The sequence below is a fragment of the Erpetoichthys calabaricus genome, chromosome 5 (assembly GCF_900747795.2).
Source record: "Erpetoichthys calabaricus chromosome 5, fErpCal1.3, whole genome shotgun sequence".
Lineage (NCBI taxonomy): Eukaryota > Metazoa > Chordata > Cladistia > Polypteriformes > Polypteridae > Erpetoichthys > Erpetoichthys calabaricus.
The window spans coordinates 3,094,853-3,120,556 of NC_041398.2; the positions used below are offsets into that span (position 1 = coordinate 3,094,853).

The 25,704-nt window shown below is 43.9% G+C and overlaps 3 protein-coding genes across 5 annotated transcripts in view; 1 reads left to right on the forward strand and 2 right to left on the reverse strand.

Annotated features, from left to right (window-relative positions):
* Positions 1–25,704, reverse strand: part of LOC114652525 (zinc finger protein 501-like) — a 312,019-nt gene that overhangs the window by 165,963 nt on the left and 120,352 nt on the right. The gene's annotated exons all lie outside the window — the stretch shown is intronic.
* Positions 1–25,704, reverse strand: part of LOC114652425 (zinc finger protein 883-like) — a 281,535-nt gene that overhangs the window by 165,963 nt on the left and 89,868 nt on the right. The window lies entirely within an intron of this gene.
* The window catches only part of LOC114652426 (E3 ubiquitin-protein ligase TRIM16-like), a 1,019,527-nt gene continuing 1,017,949 nt past the window's right edge, over positions 24,127–25,704 (forward strand). The window contains exon 1 of one of the 2 annotated variants that reach the window (XM_051927893.1): positions 24,127–24,883. In XM_051927893.1, coding sequence (XP_051783853.1) covers positions 24,290–24,883 — 594 coding nt within the window. In that variant the 5' untranslated portion in view covers positions 24,127–24,289. The remainder of the gene's footprint in view (positions 24,884–25,704) is intronic. The other variant, XM_051927894.1, reaches the window with a different exon arrangement.

Here is a 25,704-nt window from a genome sequence, read left to right on the forward strand (position 1 = left end):
TAAAGCCTGCTTATCTGATGATCATTAATTTCGAGGTGCCTTTCTTGGCTCCTGTCTAGTTTTATACTTGCTGCCTTTGAAGTTGACTTTCTCAGCGTTCCTCATAGATCGTTACTCCTCCTCATGCATCTCACACTGACACTACCACTCTCGCCGCATCACCAAAGCCAAACTGACCAATCAGACTGCTCTATAAGAGACTGGACACACAGGCTTTATTCTTATATCAGAGAGGAGATTTGGAGACTCTGCCCTTTTAATCTTTACTATAGTAAATACTAGCAAAATACCCGCGGTCCGCAGCAGCGAAGTACTGCTTTAACATTTTAAATAATAAACTGAGGGAAAATGTACCAATAATTATTTGTTACGGATCTCTTTGTATACCACGTTGTCAGTTCGCCCCTCCGGTTGTAATATGACCAAGCTGTGCGCTGAGCTTACTCTTGAGCATGCAACGTATAGTTGGCCATGTGAAAAGCAATCTTGCCTCAAATCAATGCCAACCTTTTGTAGGGTCTGTCCCTGAGACTTATTAATTGTCATTGCGAAGCAGAGCCTTACTGGAAATTGGAGGCGTTTGAATTGAAATGGGAGATCAGAGGGTGTAACGGGGATGCGAGGAATAAAAACTCTCTCCCCTGAGCCACCGCCAGTAAAAATAGTTGCCTCAATTAGGTTCTTTTGCAGGCATGTGATCTGAAGTCTCGTGCCATTACAAAGTTTCGGTGGCTGTAAGTTTCTCAGTAACATTATTGGTGCCCCAACCTTCAAAATTAGATTATGCTCCGGAATGCCTGGAGGATTCAGAGTGTGGACTGAGCTGCAGGCTATGGACGTATATATGTATGTAAGTAGGATTCAGTTAGAGCTGGGAACCCACGTACCAAATTTCTTGAAGATGGGCCCATTAAGTAACAAAGACAGTTGGAAAGTTCAATATGGCGGCCAACAGTGGTGTCATACCACCGAAATAAGTACGTACATTGGTTTCGGTTAGCACAGGGAAGCCGCCTACCAAATTTTGTGAAGATGGGGCCATAAATAAGAAAGTTTAACATAGCGGACTTTGTCGACCATTATGACAGTTACGTGTAGAATTTCGCAATGAAACCTGCTTAACTTTTGTAAGTAAGCTGTAAGGAATGAGCCTGCCAAATTTCAGTCTTCAACCTACACGGGAAGTTGGAGAGTTAGTGATGAGTGAGTCAGTGGGGGCTTTGCCTTTTATTAGTATAGATGTATATGTGTATGTATACTGTATATGTGTGTGTGTGTGTATATATACAGTATATATATATATATATATATATATATATATATATATATATATATATATATATATATATATATAGCTGTACCCGGCCATGCGTTGCTGTGGCTCAGTCTGGTTAAATGGGAAAGAAAGAAAAGAGAAAGCGCCCGTTTCTAATATGTTTAATTTCACAATGCTTGTGGGTATACAATATTTTTTGTTGTTCCATTGTCTGTGCAGAATGTTAGACTGAATAATATTGTTAAGTTCGTAGACGTCTTTGTTTTTGGCCGCAAGAATAGCTCATTCACTCAGCCAATCGTGATTCTTATAATTGGTTTGAATATTGGGAAATACTTTTTCAACCAATTCTTCTTTTGACGTCACTAAATTGCAGAAGTTATGAGGCAATGAAATTCGTCCTGAGTTCAGATCAACCGGCACCTTTCCGTTCCCAATTTCCAGATTTCTCCAACCCCGTTATTGACAGCTTGCATTATTTGATCGTAAATGCCTTTTTGCTGAAGCGTTAGCTTAGGAATATTTGATTGCACATACGACAAAAGATCACCCGTGTTGTAATTTTGTTCATGACACAATTCTACATCAAACGAAGCAGCAGCAGATCGATTCGGTGATGGCATTCCCAATTGATTGAGAACTTTGTTCGCGATTTCTAAGTACAAATCTTCAATCATAATCACTGCTTAGTTGTAGATGTCTGCTGTGAAATCCATGTTTATATTTGAATTTTACTCGCATTTTCGACGGAAAATATCTTCAGCCATGTGCGATTTATATTTCTCCCATAACTGTGTTGGAGATGAAGGAGAGCAGGCGGTCAATATGATTGCAAACAATGCACAAATTTGATTTGGATGTGACGTGTTGCACGCGTCATTAATGTATACATCCCAGTGTCGGTTGTTCTCCAATAAATTCAGAGCTTGATATGTACTTCGGAAAGTGGCATGTGTAACACTGTTGACAATTCTCAATTGCTGGAAAGACGTTGGACCGGGCACATTTACCAACAGCATGTGAACAAAGAAGCATTCATCTTGATTGGGATGCACGGTGTACAGTCTGCCTATCGTAGTTTCTTTGAATATGGCAGGTTGTCCGTTGACTCACTCTCCTCGTTTGCGTTGTTCAAATGATTTTATACTCGCATTCCATGTGTAATACGTAGGCACTTCCGAATACAGCAGTGTTTTCGCAAACGTGTCATTTTGACATAACGTAAAGAAAGCAGTTAACGTTGTAGCCGGTGGATTCAGGGCTATTTGTTGCACATTTGCAGCTGTGAAATAAACACGTTGTCCATTTTCTAGATGTACTGCTAAGTGAACAACATCTGGACTTCGTTCATGTATGGGAAATGAAAGAATTCGCCATACAGCTTCATTGCTGCTTATGTATCTTCCAGCCTAATACGTGCAAGCGCGTGCAGAAGGAACTCCGAGTCCAGCTCAGGGCGGCGAAGGAGCAGTACAGGAGAAAGCTGGAGCAGAAGTTGCAGAACAACAGCATGAAGGAAGTGTGGGATGGGATGAAGATCATCACTGGCTGCAGCTCGAAGCGGGGTACCACCATTGAGAGAGACGTGAAGAGAGCAAACCAAATGAACATTTTCTTTAACAGGTTTGACCACCCTAACCCACTCTCACCTCAGAGTACTGCACTCTCTACACATCCTTCTGCTGATACCAACATAGGAGAGACATCCCCACCCACAATTACAGCAGCGCAAGTGAGCAGAGAGCTGAGGAAACTTCGTGCCAGCAAAGCAGCAGGTCCAGATGGAGTATCGCCACGACTGCTGAAGGTCTGTGCATCAGAGCTAGGGGGTCCTCTACAGCGCATCTTCAACCTGAGCCTGGAACAGGGGAAAGTCCCGAGGCTTTGGAAAACATCTTGCATCACCCCAGTCCCAAAGGTATCACGTCCTGGTGAGCTGAATGACTTCCGGCCTGTCGATCTAACATCACATGTGATGAAGACCATGGAGCGGCTGCTGCTTCACCACCTGAGGCCACAGGTCCAACATGCCCTCGACCCTCTGCAGTTCGCATACCAGGAGAAAGTGGGAGCGGAAGATGCCATCATCTATATGCTACATCGATCCCTCTCCCACTTGGACAGAGGCAGTGGCGCTGTAAGAATTATGTTTCTAGACTTCTCTAGCGCCTTCAACACCATCCAACCTCTGCTCCTTAGGGACAAGCTGACAGAGATGGGAGTAGATTCATACCTGGTGGCATGGATCGTGGACTGTCTTACAAACAGACCTCAGTATGTGCGTCTCGGGAATTGAAGATCTGACATTGTGGTCAGCAACACAGGAGCGCCGCAGGGGACTGTACTTTCTCCGGTCCTATTCAGCCTATATACATCGGACTTCCAATATAACTCGGAGTCCTGCCACATGCAAAAGTTTGCTGACGACACTGCTATCGTGGGCTGCATCAGGAGTGGGCAAGAGGAGGAGTATAGAAACCTCATCAAGGACTTTGTTAAATGGTGCGACTTAAACCACCTACAACTGAACACCAGCAAAACCAAGGAACTGGTGGTGGATTTTAGGAGACCCAGACCTCTCATGGACCCCGTGATCATCAGAGGTGACTGTGTGCAGAGGGTGCAGACCTATAAATACCTGGGAGTGCAGCTGGACGATAAATTGGACTGGACTGCCAATACTGATTCTCTGTGCAAAAAAGGACAGAGCCGCCTGTACTTCCTTAGAAGACTGGCATCCTTCAACATCTGCAGTAAGATGCTGCAGATGTTCTATCAGATGGTTGTGGCGAGTGCCCTCTTCTACGCAGTGGTGTGCTGGGGAGGCAGCATTAAGAAGAAGGATGCCTCACGCCTGGACAAACTGGTGAGGCAGGCTCTATTGTTGGCATAGAGCTGGACGGTTTGACATCCGTAGCAGAGCAACGGGCACTCAGCAGGCTCCTATCAATTATGGAGAATCCACTACATCCATTAAACAGTGTCATCTCCAGACAGAGGAGCAGTTTCAGCGACAGACTGCTGTCACTGTCCTGCTCCACTGACAGACTGAGAAGATCATTCCTCCCCCAAACTATGCGACTCTTCAATTCCACCAGAGGGGGTAAACGTGGAACATTATTCAAGTTATTGTCTGTTTTTTACCTGCATTTTTTATTACTCTTTAATTTAATATTTTTTTGCTGCTGGAGTATGTGAATTTCCCCCTGGGATTAATAAAGTATCTATCTATCTATCTATCTAATACTGTGCGATTTCATCGATATGTATGACCGCATTCCTATCACTTCTTTCTGGTTGCACGTCACCAACTGCTATGTCGCTGCCTTTATTCACGTACTTACAAATGTATTTGATCGAAACATTGAAATAGAATCGTAAAATATTTAGTATGGCGTGTGATGCTTATACGTCCAACAGATGGCACTGTGTTTTCAAAAAAAGCATGTTTTTACCTGTCACAGGTGTGACGTCTATATAATATGTAGATAAAAACACGCGCGTATTCGAATGCAACGTTGTGTCAGAATTTCAAAGCAATCGGTGAAGAACTTTCGGAGATTTAAGGATTTTAACAAACGAACATTTACATTTTTATTTATATAGATGTATATACATCCAAATCCTGCTTCCTCCTCCTGCTGCTTGCTATCGCCGCTCACCTACGCTACCACACCCGCCTGTCCTACCGGCTCCGTTGTTCTGTGCTGCTTCTTCACTGCTGTCAGCTAAGTATCACTCACTATTTTAGCACTTTGAGTACTGAGAAAAGCGCTATATAAATGTAATGAATTATTATTATTTATTATTAAACACTAAAATACAAAAACGAAGTAGAAAGTAACACTAAACCGCAACACCGCCAGGAACACCGCGTCTACTAAACACTAAGAAACACTAAAGGAAAAAATACTATTCAGTAAGTACCGCGTCTACTAAACAGTAAATCAGTGAAGGAGAAAGGACTAACCGCGTCAGCTGTGGAGCTCAGCTCGGAGAGAAATGAAGCGAATGAAATGAGGTGAATGGGGGGGGAGATGATCACGTGACTCCAACACCTGCCTTAACTCTCCGTCGCTCCACAAACACACAAACACAGCCACATGGATCCCAACTCTCCTTTATAGATATAGATAAAAAAAAGTTCTGGAAGATCTCACCTTCTAAATCATTTAGATCCACAATTCCATCTGCCAGTAAGTGTTTGTTGACTAATTTATTTGTATAATTAATTTACAAATAATTTTGTGACTAAAATCCCTCTTATTAGCCTTTCAGTGAATGTGTAGATATATGGCAGAAAAGGGTCACAGAGTTGTCCCGAGCTGGTACATAAATATAAATCATTATCAAGTGGACGTCGATTAGTTAGAAATTGTAATCAGCCATCTTATTGGCTTGTTGGGTAGAATGGTACGAGCTTAGTTTTAATACCTAAATAAAATAATACTAATTACGAATAATAATCATTGAATATGAATAGTCACTATACAGTGACTAATTCTGTAACAGATATTATTATAATAATGATTTTTTCTCCAAATTAAACAATGGTACTAGGACATGTATTTCACAGATGATTGCAAATCTCAAACACATAAACTGCTCAGTGCCGGTGTCTCGACCACACAGACGCACTCGGAGCGACAGACGACAGCTGAGAGATCCAAAGAAACTCCCCGCCAACAGAACAGCAGAATGCACCAAGAAATTGTCAATAAAGATAAAAACGATATTTGAGTCAGCAGCATCAGAGGTGAATCTTTATCTCTGTGAACCTCATACCACAAGAGATGCTGGACCACTGGCTTTCTGGACCAGGACCAATAAATGTTGTCGTCCTACCTGTGCCCCCCTTAAACGAGTGGGGACAGCGACGGTCTGTTCAGTACAGTAGCACACGTTCTGGATGACCGGAAGACCAGACTGTCCTCAGAACATGCAGAGATGCTTATATTCTTAGATAAGAACCTGAAGCGTTCACCAAGACTGTCTTGTTTTCTTCTTGTTGTAGTAGACAGCTACAAATATCTAACTGAACATTTTATTTTAGTAGAAATGAGGAGTATGATTAAGACAAGCCTTTTGTTTTGTTCAGCTTGCTTTTGTTCCATTATGTGTGCATTATGGGTAAATGTTCTTTGTGTATGCTGTATGCAGTAGCACTTTGTAAAGGAATGTGAAGTTTAAGCATGGCTAAAAATAAATTTATTATTATGAAGAAAAAAGGTATTATTGATATCAGCAGATCCTAATGGAACAGATGATCAATATCGAATCTAGAGACTCCAATCAGAGCCTTCCTACCCAATAATGTGTTTGAATTTGGGCGTTCTCTTCTTAATTGTAATGTATGTGATGATATTTACATTCTCTAGAACCTAATCTGGCCTAAAAAATATACATACAAATATATCCGCCTGTGTTAGGGGGGCACAGTCGTTAGCACAGCTACTTTATTGTTCAGGTTTCATGAGGTCAATTCCTGCCCACAGTTGTTCTACATAGGGGCTCTGAATGGTGTTTCTGGTTATTCTGGTTCTTCCCCTCATCCCCATAAACATGCAGGTGAAGTGGAGTGGCGACTCCAAATTGACCCGATGTGACTGTGGGAGATGGATGGGCCCAAGATCATCTCCAAGTGAAGATTTCACACCACTGCCAACTTGTACAGGCCATGCTGCCCCAGCAAGATTAGGCTGAGAGCAGAACACAAGATGCTGAAAGACGTCCATTAGACCCCATGAATATCATCATGGCTCATACAGGTAGCTCTTGTCACTGTTAACGTCAAAGTGCACGAGATTACCATTAGAAAGATGAGGCACATATTAGCTGTGCACTGGCTTGAGCAAATTCACTCTTATTTAGTGCACAGGGCTGAGGATTTAATTCTTATTTATTTCTTTGTGTGGACATTTCAACTTTAACTGCCACACAATATAAGAACTATACACGTCTTTAACAAAATATGTTAATATTTTCATTAAAAGTAATGCGCTGTTGGCCTAACATACGTCACAGCTTCAGTCAAAGCTTCATGATGTTCAAGTCATGCGCTCAACACTTTAGATTTTTACATATTCACCCAAGTTTTCTAATTTATCATTTATTAGGAAACCTATTGTTTGTTATCATACACCCGAGCAGGTGGTCTTTATCCAAGTTTAATTAACTGTGTATTCCACTCTCATTTCAATCCTCTAAAAACATCAAAGCAACCACCATTAGAATTTATAAATGCTCTCTTTCTTTTATATTTAAATCAAATTACTCACTTATTCCAACACTCCCATTTCCCTCGGTGATTTTCTCTTCAGACTCCGATAACTCCGATTTCAGCTCTACAGAATTCTCCTGCATAGCCAGTCGTCCTATATTAGTGGACCAGGGGTGTAAAGTGGATGGAGATTCTTCACAGGCATCTTGCTTGAAAATATCCTCAGTTCCATGCTTTTGTAGTTCAAGACCAATGGAGAAATCATTCAGATCCTCAGCTTTAATGGCAGCAGTCACCCCCTTGCACTCCTCCTCCTCTTTAAAAACTGAAATGCTTTCTTCGTGATCCTCCAGCTTCACACACACATCCTCTGGTGTGAGCCGCTCACAGTCCTCTTCTTTAATGTCCACCGTTCTTTCATCCATGTCATCTTCTTTGGCAGAGGCCATGCTCTGTGGTAAACTCTTCTCTCTCTTTAAGTGTCTGCCCATCTCTTCTCATATTGACAGCCCTGAGCTGGAGGCCATTAGACATCTCAGTGTATGGCCATGTGAAATAGGAAAGCCCTGTTAAAGTAAAAGTGGTAGAATTAACTTCATAAAGTCAGTAAAAATAATGAGCACACTTCAGGGTCACAGTGCCCTCCATGGGGTTTGGTTCAAAGACACATTTTTCATGATTTCCTCCTTTGCCTCACAGTTTAAAATTACAAATCCAACAATTCAGATGTGATCAAAGTGCACTGCAGACCTTCATTATAAGGGGATTTGCATACATTTCAGTCCCACCATGTAGATATGACAACACTTTATCTACACGACACCATCATGTTTGGACACAGCAATGGCAGGTCTATTAAAGCTGCCATATTTAGGGCTTTGTTGGAAATCCTCACTGGACTTGAACTGCGCATCGGGAGCTTCATTCTGTTAAGTTGTTATATTCCATATCTTATATATGTGCTCCTATTTGTGGGATTACAGGACTACATCCCGACTGGGAGTAGCACATTCAGGGTTTGAAGAGAGTGGGTTTGTAGGAGGTTACTCGTGACGGGTCTGTTTAATGAGAGAGAAGAATAAAAAGTGTGTGGCTAACATCAAAGGTGTTGTGTTGTTATTTAAGTTTTAACATTCGTAGGAGAGGACGGTTGATAATTAGAGAATCTTGCCTGCATTTGACAAGAGAAAGGTATAAGAGAGCTGGAAAAATGAAGATTTAATATGGATACGGGTTACTAAGCTTAGAGATCAAAAACACACACTTGGGGTTGGACTGTCACTTACTGGGACAGCATTGAGATTTCAATTTGAGCGGAAGACCTGAACAAAGATGGAGTGACCTGCATGTGTAGATATAACATGGCTTTCCCTGATGCTGTGCGAGCTTTTAAGCTGCTGGACACGGTGTGTTTAGATACAAACCAAAGGCAGCTGGCATTAACAGCAGGGATGGCACTTACTTTTGCTTCAGTGGAATTGGTGCTAATGATATTAGTAGTAAAGCCAAGTCTGGTAACAATGGGCATTATTCTCACACTATAAACTTATATTCATCCACCTTCTGAGGCAAAAAGTATACGAAAAGTGGAGGCTCAGAAATGTCTGTGTGGTCTCACAGTCACAGCACTCCACTGGTACAATAAAGTAAAGGAGATCACGCTGAAGACAGCTGGAGAAGTTTCACAAGTGGATACTACAGTTTATTACTGGATGGATTAAGATGGAATGACAGAATTAACACAGTAAAATGGATTTTAGATTTTAAAATGGAAATGTGCTGAATTTAGAGACTGAAGGGGCGAGTGTTACAAATCTTCCCAATATATTAAAACAATTGAATACTCTGTAGTTCTATCAGTCAGATGCTATTTTGTAGTTTGTTGTTTTTCAAACGAACGCAACTCTTTGTAGACATTCAGTTGCGCCTCTATCTATCTGTGCGTCTGTCTTGTGTGTTTTCTCATTAAAGACATGTGAATTAGCTATCTCCATGAGACAGAAATGTCAAAGTGAGCAGAATCAGATACCCCAAACGTCTAAAAAACTAAGAAATACAAGCTTAACTGCAAAATTGAGGGCACAACAATATCCCGGCGACTTTTATGAATTTGGATAACGACTTTTCTGCAAGTTTTGCCGGCACACCGTAGATTGGACATGAGAATATACTTGCAATGACTGCATCAAATCTAAAACCCATCTCACGAACAAGGAGAAATTAAGATCAATAGGTGTTCACCTTCAAGTAACAACAGAGAAAACAACAAAATTGTCACATGCAAGACGCCAGTTTGTGGAGGACTTTGTGGCCTTCAGTGTGGAGTTGGACGTACTGCTCGAAAAAATGATGAAGATGCGTCCTTTCTTTATTAAGCATTGTAAGCAGGAAGGCGCGCTGCCAGAAACTGAGAGCAGTATTCATCAAACTCATTGGCCCGTGTCTTTGAACAACATATGGAGGACGTTCTTCAAAAGACTTGTGGCAAGAAAATTTATGTTGTAGTTGATGACAGCACAGATAGCCGAGAGCACTGCGTCCTCAACACAGTGATAGGCGGATTCATTTGAGGCTTTTCCTGTTGTGCTCATTATTGCTAGAACCACACAAAAATATGGAGCATCAATGTTGTAACAAAGATGTTCTGAATTAGCTGGTTTAGTGGAATCAATGCAAAGACCACACAAATGTTACTGTATGCTGGTCTTTGTTTAATGGGTATTTAAAGGGGTTTTCCCCGTAGATGCAGTTTTGTAGTAATATTGGCCAACTCCATTGCTGGTGTTTATGAAGAAAGAAAGAAAGAATTTGTCACTGCTGGTTACAGTTGCGTCTTGACAGAGAAGTTTTTCTAAATTAAAAATTATAAAAAATTACTATCACCAATGAGCCAAGAACGGTTGTTGCATTTGTCAATAATTGCAATAGAAAATGAAGAATTAGAGAAATTAGACGCAAGTAATATCATCGAAAGGTTTGCCAGTGCAAAGGCTAGAAAAGTGCCATAATAATTTTTTGTAATTATTTTATTACATTTTTAAAATATGTTTTTGGATTTTTTTCTTACAATATTGTGTCATATGTATCAACAGTTCTTCATCCTTTTCATTTAAGATTAAGGATTTATTATTATGTTTGATTGAAGGTCCTGTTGCCTTGGTACAGATTGAATACAAAAATTGAATTGTAAAACAGTAAAGTAGTTTGGAAAACTAGTAGTAATTTTTATGATGGGCGCCAAATCAGTTTCTGCATAAAGGCGTCTTACATATCAGTGCCGGCCCTGATTTGGCTGTATGGTAATTAATATATATATATATATAGGCAGTTCTAATGGTATGGGATGTACTTACTGCAAATTATGTAACCAATTAAATTATATTTAACCAGTATTAACAGTCTTTGACATAGAAAACTGTGATTAGTGAACAGCACTGGTTGTTAACTGGTTTCCTTTTTAAAATTAACGATTTTCCCGATCGCCCCTAATTTCCAAAGCCCTGCACTCGCAGTAAATGCTGTCTGTCCAGTGCAGGATTTACGTATAAGCTACACAAGCTATAGCTTAGGGCCCCCGCCTTCTTGGGGGCCCCCAAAACAAATTGTCCGAGTGAGCAATTGTCATATATACTTAAATATACTACAGCATTATTTGTCCCAATCAGGCCCGGCCTTAGGCATAGGCGAAGTAGGCGACCGCCTAGGGCCCCGGATCGACTCCTTGGTCTAATTTTCACGCATTTCACAGAGCTTCCAGGGGGGCTCCGCCCCTCTCAGGGGGTCCCTGGACCCCCCTTTCGCATAGGGCCCCATAATACCTAAGACCGGGCCTGCGTCTGTCGGTTTGTCCCCTTATTTGTGAACACTGTGGCCCATTCTCAGCCCCCCATGACTGACCCCCTGCTCACCACTTTAAACAATGAGGACAGACAGTTGAGCTCCAGCCCATAATAGTCGAGTCGCGGCTCTGCTGAGCTCTGCAGCTTTCACATTTTGTATTTTGATGTCTTCATGTGGTCCGACACAAACAGCCCGATTGGCTTGAGTCCTGTTCTTCATTTAACACGGCCATCTCTAATAAGCTAAAGTATCAAAGTGTACAGAAATACTGAAAGTAGTTGTGAAGGATAAAAGACATTAAATAAAACAATACCGTTACAAATATCACAAACAACTAATGCCAGGCCAGTTGTAGATTTTACTGTATCCCTCCAGCAGCACTAGCTTGTGTAATGTTTGTATTTTTTACTTCCCTTTAAACAAATCAAAGTCTCCCTGTTACAGTGAAACCGCACGAGCATCTTTACTGAGATGAAAATAACAAAAATGAAAACATTTAAATTATTTCTAGTAGGTCTCATTATGAGACAAACTGCTGGTAATGATACCTGAACGCGACCTGTAAAGTTACATTGTTCGCCGCCACTTAAATTAAGTTTGCCGATGGCGGCTTTAGAGGAAAAAACCACAAAGAACACGCAGAGCTCGAGAAAAATCAGAAATGAACGACGGGGCCGTGCGGGAGCGAGCGGCTGAACGAGAGCGTGCCCGACAGACAGCACAGTTCGGAGCATGCGCGAAATCAAAAGGAGACGCGGCGCGGAAAAGTGCACGAGCGTGAAGAAAGAAGAAGCAATCCTGAGTTAACGCGCCTCCGCCAAGTCAGATGTAGCATTACATTTCACGATACACCGACCGGAAAATAAATTAACGTAGCAGCAGCTAAAAGTGCGCGACCCCCATCATCCACAATAAACTAGCGAAGGTGCGATTTGCTGTGCCGCCTCCTCCTCCTCCACGTAGCGCTCAATCCCCAACACTTAAAAGCGAACCACGCGGGCTCAGGCACCTCCTCAAAAAGCCGCTCAACATGTCGCGATCTCCTTCACTGCTGGCATTCCCACCCGTACGCGATCTTCACGTTCCACATTGTCTCACCTTCCGCACCTTTGCTTGATCTTCTGGCCGCGAAGAAGTCTGAGCACGAGGGTCTCGTAAGTGCAAACAGAAAGGAACTGCTGCACGCGATAGATACAGTAGCTACTACGTCATCACGGAACGCCCACTACGTCTTTCGCAGGACGCCCATTGCCCGAGTAGATATTGCAGCAGACCGGAGTAAAATGGGCGTGAATATCATTTTCGACTTCGGCCAATCATATATTAAATTTGCGAACGTCAGCCACTGATCAGCCAATCGAAAATTTTAACTTCGCGGTCAATCACCTTTTTATTTAACGAATCGCCAATCGGTGTTATTTGTCATTCATGCTCCACTTTAGCCAATTGCCTTATGGATACGTAAAAATAAAGGTGGGAGTAATTTCTAAAGGTGGACGGTCAAGATAAAGTGACTGTAAGAGACGGAGTGTATATTCGTAAAATACATCAGCGACGATAGTCTACTAGTGCCAGTATCTTACACTATAACACTGTCGAGTGCATAATTAAGACTGCAGTGTATTTTTACCACCGTCATGTATGATTAGCGGTTCAGAAAAAATAATGGTAAACAACAACAGTCAAATATTTGTTTTAATCTGACTGACTCAATCAAGTAGAGCCCACACTTAAGTCCACGTCAATCCTTTAAAATTAGGCGAACAGAAATGTGTATTGTTATGTTCATTTAAATTTTCTTCAGTGGTTGTTTAGTAATGATAAATATCCAAATTAAATAGTCGCCTACATTTAACAAGTCACCTTAAAGACGGGCTATAAACGTATTACATTTTTAAACGTTGAATAAACTGTTAGAGTTAAATCTTTACTTCGATAATACACAACCCTAAAATGTGTTTTATTATTTTCATTACTATTTATCCACATTTATTTATTTAAGTATTCCTAATATTCCATTGTCCTCCCTTCTTGCCCGTAGATCACCATCTGTTCTTTGTTTGCTGATGTCTGTCAAATATTATGTCAAGTCTTCATGTCTGTTCTCAACACACCAGCAGCTCCAGTGAGTTTCTTGCCTGTGGATCTCGTAGTCAAGTTTGTTTTTTTTAGCTGTATTATGATTACAGAATATTACAAATCACATACTTGACACTCTCACGTTCATGTATCAGGGAATAGTCAACGTTAAGAAATCTGGCAATAAAATTGTGACTTTAAAGAATCTATTGGCAGTCTCTATGTTATCAATGTTAAATGTAAGAAACACAGTTATCATAGTGCTAATAGTTACATTTCAATTATTATTTTTATAATGAAGTTTACTATGTTAAACGATCTGTGAAGAGCAAATATTATGCCTTTAAATGAGCAGTAATTTTGCAGTTTTTATGACTGTGCACCTGTTAATCAGGGTATTCAATTATTTGACTTAATTGGACCTTTATTACTTTTGGGATTTAAAATACCTCTTTAAGATCATCAAATATATGTTTATTATAATACATATTACTTATGCAAAAGTGACATTTAGAGATTAAAACATGACAGATGTTTGTTCATATCTCCTTTATCCTCCATTTGACTCCATCAGGTCCTACTGGTGTGCTGAACACGTCAGCCTGTCTTTAGGGTCTCTGAGACTGGAGGAGGTCAGGAGTCCAACTGTACAGCAGGCACTGATGGGCATCAGCATCACGACTGGTAACAAGATAAAGATGGCAGAGAGTTCAGCTGGGCATCATCCTATATGACTACCCAAGTAAACAGCATATTAAGAGCACAGAGTCTGTATACTCCAGTATGGCCCTGACATAACCACCTGCACAGCTGTACACGACTGCACTTTACTGCTCATTTAGCACACACTGCACTGAGGCTCATAGCCATTAATTCATTCAATCTGAAAAGCTGGGAATTGATTTTGGCAATGATATTACTGGTAAGGCATTTTTTTTGTTTGTCATAGGTTTATACTGAAAAACTGGTTTACATCAATATAGTTTTCTATAGGATGTGTATATATATATATATATATATATATATATATATATATATATATATATTTGCAGTTGGAGATCCACGAAGGGAGAAAAAACGAATCACGTATCATAAAATAGTTTTTATTCCTGAGCTTTCAACCCCTATCAGGGGTCTTCATCAGAGGATAATGCTTTGACTTACAAGAATCAAAGGCAATATATAGCAACACATTCAGTGGGGGGGGGGGGGGGGGGTTGATCCAGCACATGCCAACTTAATAAGGACATGTATACAATAATTAAACTGTACAACCCCCCCCCCCCTTGATCATACTGACTTAATCACCTCCACCCACCCAAACCCCCCCCTTCTCACAATATATATCCTATAGAAAACTACATTAATGTAAACCAGTTTCTCAGTATAAACCTATGACAAACAAGAACAAAAATGCCTTACCAGTAATATCATTGCCAAAATCAATTCCCAGCTGTTCAGATTGAATGATTTAATGGTTCGGACTTGACAGCCTCAGTGCAGTGTGTGCTAAATGACCAGTTAAGTGCAGTCGTGTACAGCTGTACAGGTAGTTATGTCAGGGCCATACTGGAGTATCCAGACTCTGTGCTCTTAATATGCTGTTTACTTGGGTAGTCATATAGGATGATGTCCAGCTCAAATATCTGTCATCTCTATCTTGGTACCAGTCGTGATGCTGATGCCCATCAGTGCCTGCTGTACAGTTGGACTCCTGACCTCCTCCAGTCTCAGAGACCCTAAAGACAGGCTGACGTGTTCAGCACACCACTAGGACCTGATGGAGTCAAATGGAGGCTCAATGAGATATGAACTACAAACAAACATCTGCCATGTTTTAATCTCTAAATGTAACTTTTGCATAAGTAATATGTATTATAATAAACATGTATTTGATGATCTTAAAGAGGTGTTTAAAAATCCCAAAAGTAATAAAGGTCCAATTAAGTCAAATAATTGAATACCCTGATTAACAGGTGCACAGTCACAAAAACTGCAAAATTATTATTCTTTTAATGGCATAATATTTGCTCTTCACAGATTGTTTAACATAGTAAACTTCATTATAAAAATAATAACTGAAAGGTGACTATTAGCACTATGATAACTGTGTTTCTTACATTTAACATTGATAACATAGAGACAGCCAATGGATTCTTTAAAGTCACGATTTTATTGCCAGCTTTCTTAATGTTGTCTTTTCCCTGATACCTGAACGTGAGAGTGTCAAGTATGTGATTTGTAATATTCTGTAATCATAATACAGCTAAAAACACAAACTTGATTACGAGATCCACAGGCAAGAAACTCACTGGAGCTGCTGGTGTGTTGAGAACAGACATGAAGACTTGACATAATATTTGACAGACATCAGCAAACAAAGAACAGATGGTGATCTACGGGCAAGAAGGGGCTACAATGGAATATTAGGAATACTTAAATAAATAAATAAACGTGGATAAATAGTAATGAAAGTAATAAAACACATTTTACGGTTGTGTATTATAGAAGTAAAGATTTAACTCTGACAGTTTATTCAACGATTAAAATTGTAATACGTGTATAGCCCGTCTTTAAGGTGACTTTTTAAATATAGGCGACTTTTTCATTTGGACATTCGAGTAAACAACAACAGTCAAACTTTTGTTTTAATCTGACTGACTCAATCAAGTAGAGCCCACACTCAAGTCCACGTCAATCCGTTAAAATTAGGCAGACACAAATTTGTATTGTTATGTTCATTTAAATTTTCTTCAGCGGTTGTTTAGTAATGATATATATCTCATATCCATCCATCCATCCATTTTCCAACCCGCTGAATCCGAACACAGGGTCACGGGGGTCTGCTGGAGCCAATCCCAGCCAACACAGGGCACAAGGCAGGGCTTTTATTATCATTATTTTTTCAGAACCCATCCATCCATCCATTGTCTCCCGCTTATCCGAGGTCGGGTCGCGGGGGCAGCAGCTTGAGCAGAGATGCCCAGACTTCCCTCTCCCCGGCCACTTCTTCTAGCTCTTCCGGGAGAATCCCAAGGCGTTCCCAGGCCAGTCGAGAGACATAGTCCCTCCAGCGTGTCCTGGGTCTTCCCCGGGGCCTCCTCCCGGTTGGACGTGCCCGGAACACCTCACCAGGGAGGCGTCCAGGAGGCATCCTGATCAGATGCCCGAGCCACCTCATCTGACTCCTCTCGATGCGGAGGAGCAGCGGCTCTACTCTGAGCCCCTCCCGGATGACTGAGCTTCTCACCCTATCTTTAAGGGAAAGCCCAGACACCCTGCGGAGGAAACTCATTTCAGCCGCTTGTATTCGCGATCTCGTTCTTTCGGTCACTACCCATAGCTCATGACCATAGGTGAGGGTAGGAACATAGATCGACTGGTAAATTGAGAGCTTCGCCTTGCGGCTCAGCTCCTTTTTCACCACAACAGACCGATGCAATGCCCGCATTACTGCGGATGCCGCACCGATCCGCCTGTCGATCTCACGCTCCATTCTTCCCTCACTCGTGAACAAGACCCCGAGATACTTGAACTCCCCCACTTGGGGCAGGATCTCGCTACCAACCCTGAGAGGGCACTCCACCCTTTTCCAGCTGAGGACCATGGTCTCGGATTTGGAGGTGCTGATTCTCATCCCAGCCGCTTCACACTCAGCTGCGAACTGATCCAGAGAGAGCTGAAGATCACGGCCTGATGAAGCAAACAGGACAACATCATCTGCAAAAAGCAGTGACCCAATCCTGAGCCCACCAAACCGGACCCCCTCAACACCCTGGCTGCGCCTAGAAATTCTGTCCATAAAAGTTATGAACAGAATCGGTGACAAAGGGCAGCCCTGGCGGAGTCCAACTCTCACTGGAAATGGGTTCGACTTACTGCCGGCAATGCGGACCAAGCTCTGGCACTGATCGTACAGGGACTGAACAGCCCTTATCAGGGGGGCCAGTACCCCATACTCTCGGAGTACCCCCCACAGGATTCCCCGAGGGACACGGTCGAATGCCTTTTCTAAGTCCACAAAACACATGTAGACTGGTTGGGCAAACTCCCATGCACCCTCCAGGACCCTGCTAAGGGTATAGAGCTGGTCCACTGTTCCGCGACCAGGACGAAAACCACACTGTTCCTCCTGAATCCGAGGCTCGACTATCCGATGGACCCTCCTCTCCAGGACCCCTGAATAGACTTTTCCAGGGAGGCTGAGGAGTGTGATCCCTCTGTAGTTGGAACACACCCTCCGATCCCCCTTCTTAAAGAGGGGGACCACCACCCCGGTCTGCCAATCCAGAGGCACTGTCCCTGATGTCCATGCGATGTTGCAGAGGCGTGTCAGCCAAGACAGTCCTACAACATCCAGAGCCTTGAGGAACTCCGGGCGTATCTCATCCACCCCCGGGGCCCTGCCACCAAGGAGTTTTTTTGACCACCTCGGTGACCTCAGTCCCAGAGATGGGGGAGCCCACCTCTGAGTCCCCAGGCTCTGCTTCCTCATTGGAAGGCATGTTAATGGGATTGAGGAGGTCTTCAAAGTATTCCCCCCACCGACCCACAACGTCCCGAGTCGAGGTCAGCAGCGCACCATCCCCACCATATACAGTGTTGACACTGCACTGCTTCCCCTTCCTGAGACGCCGGATGGTGGACCAGAATCTCCTCGAAGCCGTCCGAAAGTCATTCTCCATGGCCTCCCCAAACTCCTCCCACGCCCGAGTTTTTGCCTCAGCAACCACCAAAGCCGCATTCCGCTTGGCCTGCCGGTACCTATCAGCTGCCTCCGGGGTCCCACAGGACAAAAGGGTCCCGTAGGACTCCTTCTTCAGCTTGACGGCATCCTTCACCGCCGGTGTCCACCAGCGGGTTCGGGGATTGCCGCCACGACAGGCACCGACCACCTTACGGCCACAGCTCCGGTCAGCTGCCTCAACAATAGAGGCACGGAACATGGCCCATTCGGACTCAATGTCCCCCACCTCCATCGGGATGTGGTCGAAGTTCTGCCGGAGGTGGGAGTTGAAGCTACTTCTGACAGGGGGCTCTGCCAGACGTTCCCAGCAGACCCTCACAACACGTTTGGGCCTACCACGCCTGACCGGCATCCTTCCCCACCATCGAAGCCCACTCCCCACCAGGTGGTGATCAGTTGACAGCTCCGCCCCTCTCTTCACCCGAGTGTCCAAGACATGTGGCCGCAAGTCCGACGACACGACCACAAAGTCGATCATCGAACTGAGGCCTAGGGTGTCCTGGTGCCAAGTGTACATATGAACACCCCTATGCTTGAACATGGTGTTCGTTATGGACAATCCGTGACGAGCACAGAAGTCCAATAACAAAACACCGCTCGGGTTCAGATCAGGGGGGCCATTCCTCCCAATCACGCCCTTCCAGGTCTCACTGTCATTGCCCACGTGAGCATTGAAGTCTCCCAGCAGAACGAGGGAGTCCCCAGAAGGTATGCCCTCTAGCACCCCCTCCAGGGACTCCAAAAAGGGTGAGTACTCCGAACTGCTGTTCAGTGCATACGCACAAACAACAGTTAGGACCCGTCCCCCCACCCGAAGGCGAAGGGAGGCTACCCTCTCGTCCACCGGGGTAAACCCCAATGTACAGGCTCCAAGTTGGGGGGCAATAAGTATACCCACACCTGCTCGGCGCCTCTCACCGGGGGCAACTCCAGAGTGGTAGAGAGTCTAGCCCCTCTCAAGGAGATTGGTTCCAGAGTCCAAGCTGTGCGTCGAGGCGAGCCCGACTATATCTAGCCGGAACCTCTCAACTTCGCGCACTAGCTCAGGCTCCTTCCCCTTCAGAGAGGTGACATTCCACGTCCCAAGAGCCAGTTTCTGTAGCCGAGGATCGGACCGCCAAGGTCCCCGCCTTCGGCCACCACCCAACTCACACTGCACCCGACCTCCTTGGCCCCTCCCATAGGTGGTGAGCCCATGGGAAGGGGGACCCACGTTGCCTCTTCGGGCTGTGCCCGGCCGAGCCCCATGGGTGCAGGCCCGGCCACCAGGCGCTCGCCATCGAGCCCCACCTCCAGGCCTGGCTCCAGAGTGGGGCCCCGGTGACCCGCGTCCGGGCAAGGGAAAACGCTGTCCAAAATGGTTTTTCTTCATAGGAGGTTTGTTTAACCGCTCTTTGTCTCATCCCTCACCTAGGACCAGTTTGCCTTGGGTGGCCCTACCAGGGGCATAAAGCCCCGGACAACAGAGCTCCTAGGATCATTGGGACACGCAAACCCCTCCACCACGATAAGGTGACGGTTAAAGGAGGGGTTTTTCAGAACCGCTAATCATAAATGACGGTGGTAAAAATACACTGCAGTCTTAATAATGCACTCGACAGAGTGTTATAGTTTAAGACAGTGGCACTAGTAGACTATCGTCACAGACGTATTTTACGAATATACACTCCGTCTCTTACAGTCACTTTATCTTGACCGTCCACCTTTAGAAATTACTCCCACCTTTCTTTTTACGTAAATAACACCGATTGGCGATTTGTTAAATAAAAAGGTGATTGACCGCGAAGTTATAATATTCGACTGGCTGGTCAGTGCGTAACATTCGCAAATTTAATACATGATTGGCTGAAGTCGAAAATGCTATTCACGCCCATTTTACTCCGGTCTGCAGCAATATCTACTTGCGTGCAGCGGTTCCTCTCTGTTTGCTCTTATGAGACCCTAGTGCTCAGACTTCTTTACGGCCACCAGATCAAGTAAAGGCGTAAAAGGTGAGACAAAGTCGAACGTGGCGATCGCGTACGGGTGGGAATGCCTGAAGTGAGGAAAATCGCGACATGCTGAGCGGCTTTAAATTTGAGGAGGTGCCTGAGGCCTCGTGGTTCGCTTTTAAGTGTTGTGGATTGAGCTCTACGTGGAGGAGGAGGCGGCACAGCAAATCGCACCTTCACGAGTTTATGACTGGGGTCGTGCACTTTTTTGTCAGTGCTACGTTAATTTATTTTCCTGTTGGTGTCTCGTGAAATGTAATGCAGGGATTGCTTCTGCTCTCTTCGCGCTCTTGCACTCTTCCGCGCCGCTTCTCCTTTTGATTTTTGATGCTCTGAACTGTGCTGTCCGTCAAGCACACACTTGTTCAGCCGCTTGCTCCCCCTCGTTCATTTCTGATTTTTCTCGAGATCTGCGTGTTCTTTGTTTTATGCTTTAAAGCCTGCATCGGCAAAATTTGTTAAAGTGGCGTCGAACAATGTAACTTTACAGGGCGTGTTCAGGTTTCATTTCCAGCAGTTTGTCTCATACTGAGACCAGTTAGAAATAATTGAAACGATTTCATTTTTTGGGATTTTCTTATGTTTTTTTCCTTCTTTCAGTTTGGCCCTCATCAGTGAAGCTTACCGGCAGTTGCCATTTATTTTAGCCTTACAGCAGTGTGAGATATCTACAAGGGGGTCGCGAAGAAAATGGAAATCGAAGAAGAAGCTATTTGTTAAAACAAACTCGTTTATCACAACTGTTTATGGTAGTAAAAGCACACCGAGCATGTGGACTATCGGCTCTGTGGTATTCGTGTAAATGACCGCGTGTCGTGATGTGTTGTTCGCCGCTAAGAGACGATTCTTTGCAGTGAACGAGAAGAACCGAGTCCTGTTGGGGAGAACCGAATCTTCAACCGCAGAGAATCGATGCAGGCAGGGGCGGGACTTTATTTTGATGGGCACACCATGTGGCCAATCACAAACAAAGACATTACTAGGATCATACCATTATGCGAAAGAATGAAGGGGGCAGGCGCTCCGAAGACGGCGAGTGTAGTGGTGCAGGCCAGGTTCACTGAGAGACGGGAAGTCGGATTGAAATACAAGCACGTCGGGAAAAAGTGAAGAAATGAGCGAAAAAAGAAGCAGTTATCTGGCCGCATTTCAATGATATTGAAGACTGCACAGCTGAGTGCAGAATTTGTAAAATGAAAATATCCGGCAGAGCAGGGTCAGCAACAAACCTGCACAGACATCTAAGAAGCGCTCAGCCGTCTGTGCCTCAGGTGTAGAGCTCGCCGTCTCTCCTCAGGCTGCCATCCACTGACCCGTGAAAAGTGTTCTATTTTGAGCCAAGAACTTCTGCTGCAGCATCCACTGTCTTGCCTGAAACTGCAGGTATATCACAGACTTCTGACACTCAAACCAAAATAAACAGATTTATTCCTAAACAAATGTCCCCAGCCAGATAAGTGTCGATGAGGAGCTGGCTAAAATGAAAGCCCGTGACTTTCAGCCATTTTCATTATGGCGGACAAATGAATTAAAACTTTTGTTCAGACCTTAAACCCAATGTATGTTCTCCCCAGTAGAAAAACCTCATCCCAAACAATAACTGTACAACTATATAACACGGAGCGTGCATTGTGACAAGACAGAGTCAAAAAAGCTTCAGCAGTTTGCCTTACAACTGACTGCCGGACATCCAGAACGACCTGCTCATACGTGTCTGTCACTTGTCACTTTATTTGAAACTTTAAGATGACATCCTGCCTTCTTGACTGTTGTGAGTTTACTGAGAGACGTACTGCAGAAAACCTGGCAGAGGAGCTGCTGAGAGTGACAACAGAGTGACAAGTAGACGACCCAGTGGCGTGCTGTGTTACTGTATACAGTATATACTGTATGTTACGTGGAGAGGCCTGCCCGCCGTAAGCAGACATCAGAATTCAAGTGCAGTCCTCACTCTCACCCTTAGAGGGCACCTCTGGAATCGCTAATATGTCACATATTGTTTTAGAAATAAGATGTAATAGTATTCTTAGGAATGTTTATAATTTAATTTGAATTATTTTAGAATGGAATAATTTCCATCCATCCAGTATCCAACCCGCTGAATCCGAACACAGGGGCAGCTGGAGCCAATCCCAGCCAACACAGGGCACAAGGCAGGAACCAATCCCGGGCAGGGTGCCAACCCACCGCAGATGGAATAATTTAAAATGTGGAATTACTGAAATTACTAAAAAAATTCATAAAATTTAATGAAAACCGAAAAAATGTTTGAATTTTACATCACTTATATATATTAACTTATGATATCTTATATCGTCCTGCTTCCACTTCAAAACCGGTCTGGCCCACACGCAGCCGACACGGCATTTCTCGATTCCTATTCGTCGTCTTCCATGCCATGCACTATACTGGCCTGCTGAGCGTAATCCATCCAACAAGTACTCGAGGTGCTGCCACGACGTTAAAGTTGCTTTACCACCTTTGCAGGAGCCACCTGTGTCTTTACAACAGCTTCTTACACAGCAAACATCAGAAGCTAAAAATTATCGTGAAAACATTCGAGAATACAACTCTTCTCTTGCGTTTGCTTCCATGGGTGCACAGATAGCTCAACCTCCTGGCTACAGACCATACTGTTTTAAAATACACGCGCACATTTATCACCAAATCTCTCCACTATACACTAACACTTATACCTCTCCAGAATATGGACAGTTGTATGTTTTTGACACAGCGCAAGCTACTAAAGTACGCTTACAAAAATTCTACATGCAGCGAAAATTTACTTTTCCAGCTAGATTCCATGCTCAGAACCATCAGCCCCTTCGCTAAATCATACAAACACATGCATGAAATCACTCAGTCCAATCCAACAGCATCTGTACGAATGGTTTTCAAGGAAACCCCTAGGCAGGATTTACGACGATACAATGCCCCGACATGTCACACCGATGTTGCAGCGATTTTCGTTAGAGAAGATGGCGAAACACCTGCCGAAAGGGACATTTGTATCTATCCCATAGGCAACTCCTGTAAACAGATTTCCACGCTCAATATGAATTACAGAGGGACTGGCAGTAGGGAATCGTTATCATAATCTTCCTCAATATGTCGCACTGACTGCCAACCCGATGAAACACTGCCATTGTTCTTTGTGTTTGGCAGCTTCAAGTGATGATCTGAGGAAAGCCAAATCCACTTGTATGACATCATCACTGCGCGTTTGTGGTCTGCCTGGTTTCTTCCTCCCATGTGTCATTTTATGACTAGGATCTGTGTGTGTGTGTGTGTGTGTGTGTGTTAATCGTAGGGTGCGAGAGTAGACTGGCCCACTCAACAGACTTGGTTAAGTCTCACAAATGCTGTGATAATACAGCTTCTGTAACCAAGAAAATGAAGAAAACCTGTAAAGAAGATGACAGCGGCAAGCACCTTCTGTGTGTTACGTGTCTGTCTGCCTGTCTTGTGTCCCGTCTGTTATGTCAATTTTGAAGTTTTCATATTTCTAGAATCTTTGTGTTTATCAATAAATCATATTATTCTGTTTCTTAGACTGAGTGGGCTTCAGTTACAGTACCTTGACAGAGTCTAACAGCTCAGGGCTTTACTCTCTAATCTGATAAATTATATCTTTGATAGATTAATATCCATTTGTCGATTCTCCTCACCCACACCATTGACACATCTCTGATGATTAACAGTCAAGAACTTACTATGGGATGGACAATTTGAATAATAAAAAGGACCAGCTTGGCAACATGCAAATCTGTTTCTACTGATTGATGTGTTGTGTTTTATTTTCATCTTATTACATTTGTAAATGTGCACTGAGCTCCGAGTCTGTCTCAGGTGGACTGTAGTATATAAAAAATAACTAAGAAATACTGACGTGAATTAAACTTTATCAGACCCCCTGTGACAGGTCATCTGTTCTGTCACTTTGTGGTCTTCACTCTCTGAGCTCCTGTCTCACATTAACTGTTCACCCTCAGATGTTCTCTCTGTGAGCTCTCAGCTTTCTCTTTAAATCTCCTCCTCCTCCTCACTGAGCACAGACAAACTTTCACTTTGGTTTCTTCACAAGTCACTTCCTTGTTTGTCTAACTGATTCTCTCTGCCTGCCTCTCCTCAGACTGATGATGGCTGAAGCCCAGCTGTGTGGATTACAGGACGAGTTCACCTGCTCGATTTGTCTGGACACCCTGACTGACCCCGTCACCATCCCCTGTGGACATAATTTTTGTCTGAAGTGCTTAACCAACTACTGGGATCAGAGCCAAGAGTGCAGCTGTCCTCAGTGCAGAGAAAACTTCAGCACGAGGCCTGCTCTGCGAAGAAATAATCTGCTGAATGAAGTCATCAAGAAATTACAGAAGACAACAATCAGTCCTCCTCTTCCTCCTTCTCCATCTCAGAATTATGCCGGCCCTGGAGATGTGGAGTGTGACGCCTGTACTGGTAAGAAGTTCAGAGCGGTGAAGTCCTGTCTAACCTGCCCAGCCTCCTACTGTCAGACTCACCTGCAGCCTCACTATGAAGTAGCAGCCTGGAAGGGACACAAGCTGGTTGATCCTGATAGAAATCTAAAGGAGAAACTCTGTGAGAAACATCAGAAAAGTCTGGAAATATATTGCAAAGCTGATGACTCTTGTATCTGCTTGATGTGTGTGGTGACTGGACATAATGGGCATAAAATGGTCGAGCTGGAGTCAGAGAGGGAAGATAAACAGGTGAGTGAAGTTTAGTGTTTAATGAAATCTATTTTAATAACTTTGGGTTATGGAATTTCTGACAGCTTATTTTGCAGCTTCGAGTGATGATCCGAGGAAAACCAAATCCACTTGTATGACATCATCACCATGAGCGTGTGGTCTGCTTTTTTTCTTCCTGCAATGCATCGTTTTGTGACTAGGATCTGTCTGTGTGTGTGGGTGTGTTTGTATGTGTGTTAATCATAGGGTGCAAGAGTAGACCGGTGTGCTGAACAGACTTTATTAAGTCTCACATGTCCTGTGATAATACGGTTTGTATATCACTCTGCTCCTGTTCGCCTACTAAGGTCCTCTGATTCTGGTAATCTTGTTGTGTCTCACAGTAACCTGCACTCTATGGGTGACAGCAGGGCCTTCAGCTCCATAGCACCCAGACTTTGGAATCCATCCATCCATCCAGTTTCCAACCCGCTGAATCCGAGCACAGGGTCACGGGGGTCTGCTGGAGCCAATCCCAGCCAACACAGGGCACAAGGCAGGAAACAATCCTGGGCAGGGTGCCAACCCACTGCAGGACACACACAAACACACCCAGACACCAAGCACACACTAGGGCCAATTTAGAATCGCCAATCCACCTAACCTGCATGTCTTTAGACTGTGGGAGGAAACCGGAGCGCCCGGAGGAAACCCAAGCAGACATGGGGAGAACATGCAAACTCCACGCAGGGAGGACCCGGGAAGTGAACCCAGGTCCCCAGGTCTCCCAACTGCGAGGCAGCAGCGCTACCCACTGCGCCACCGTGCCGCCAGACTTTGGAATGACATCCCGAAATTAA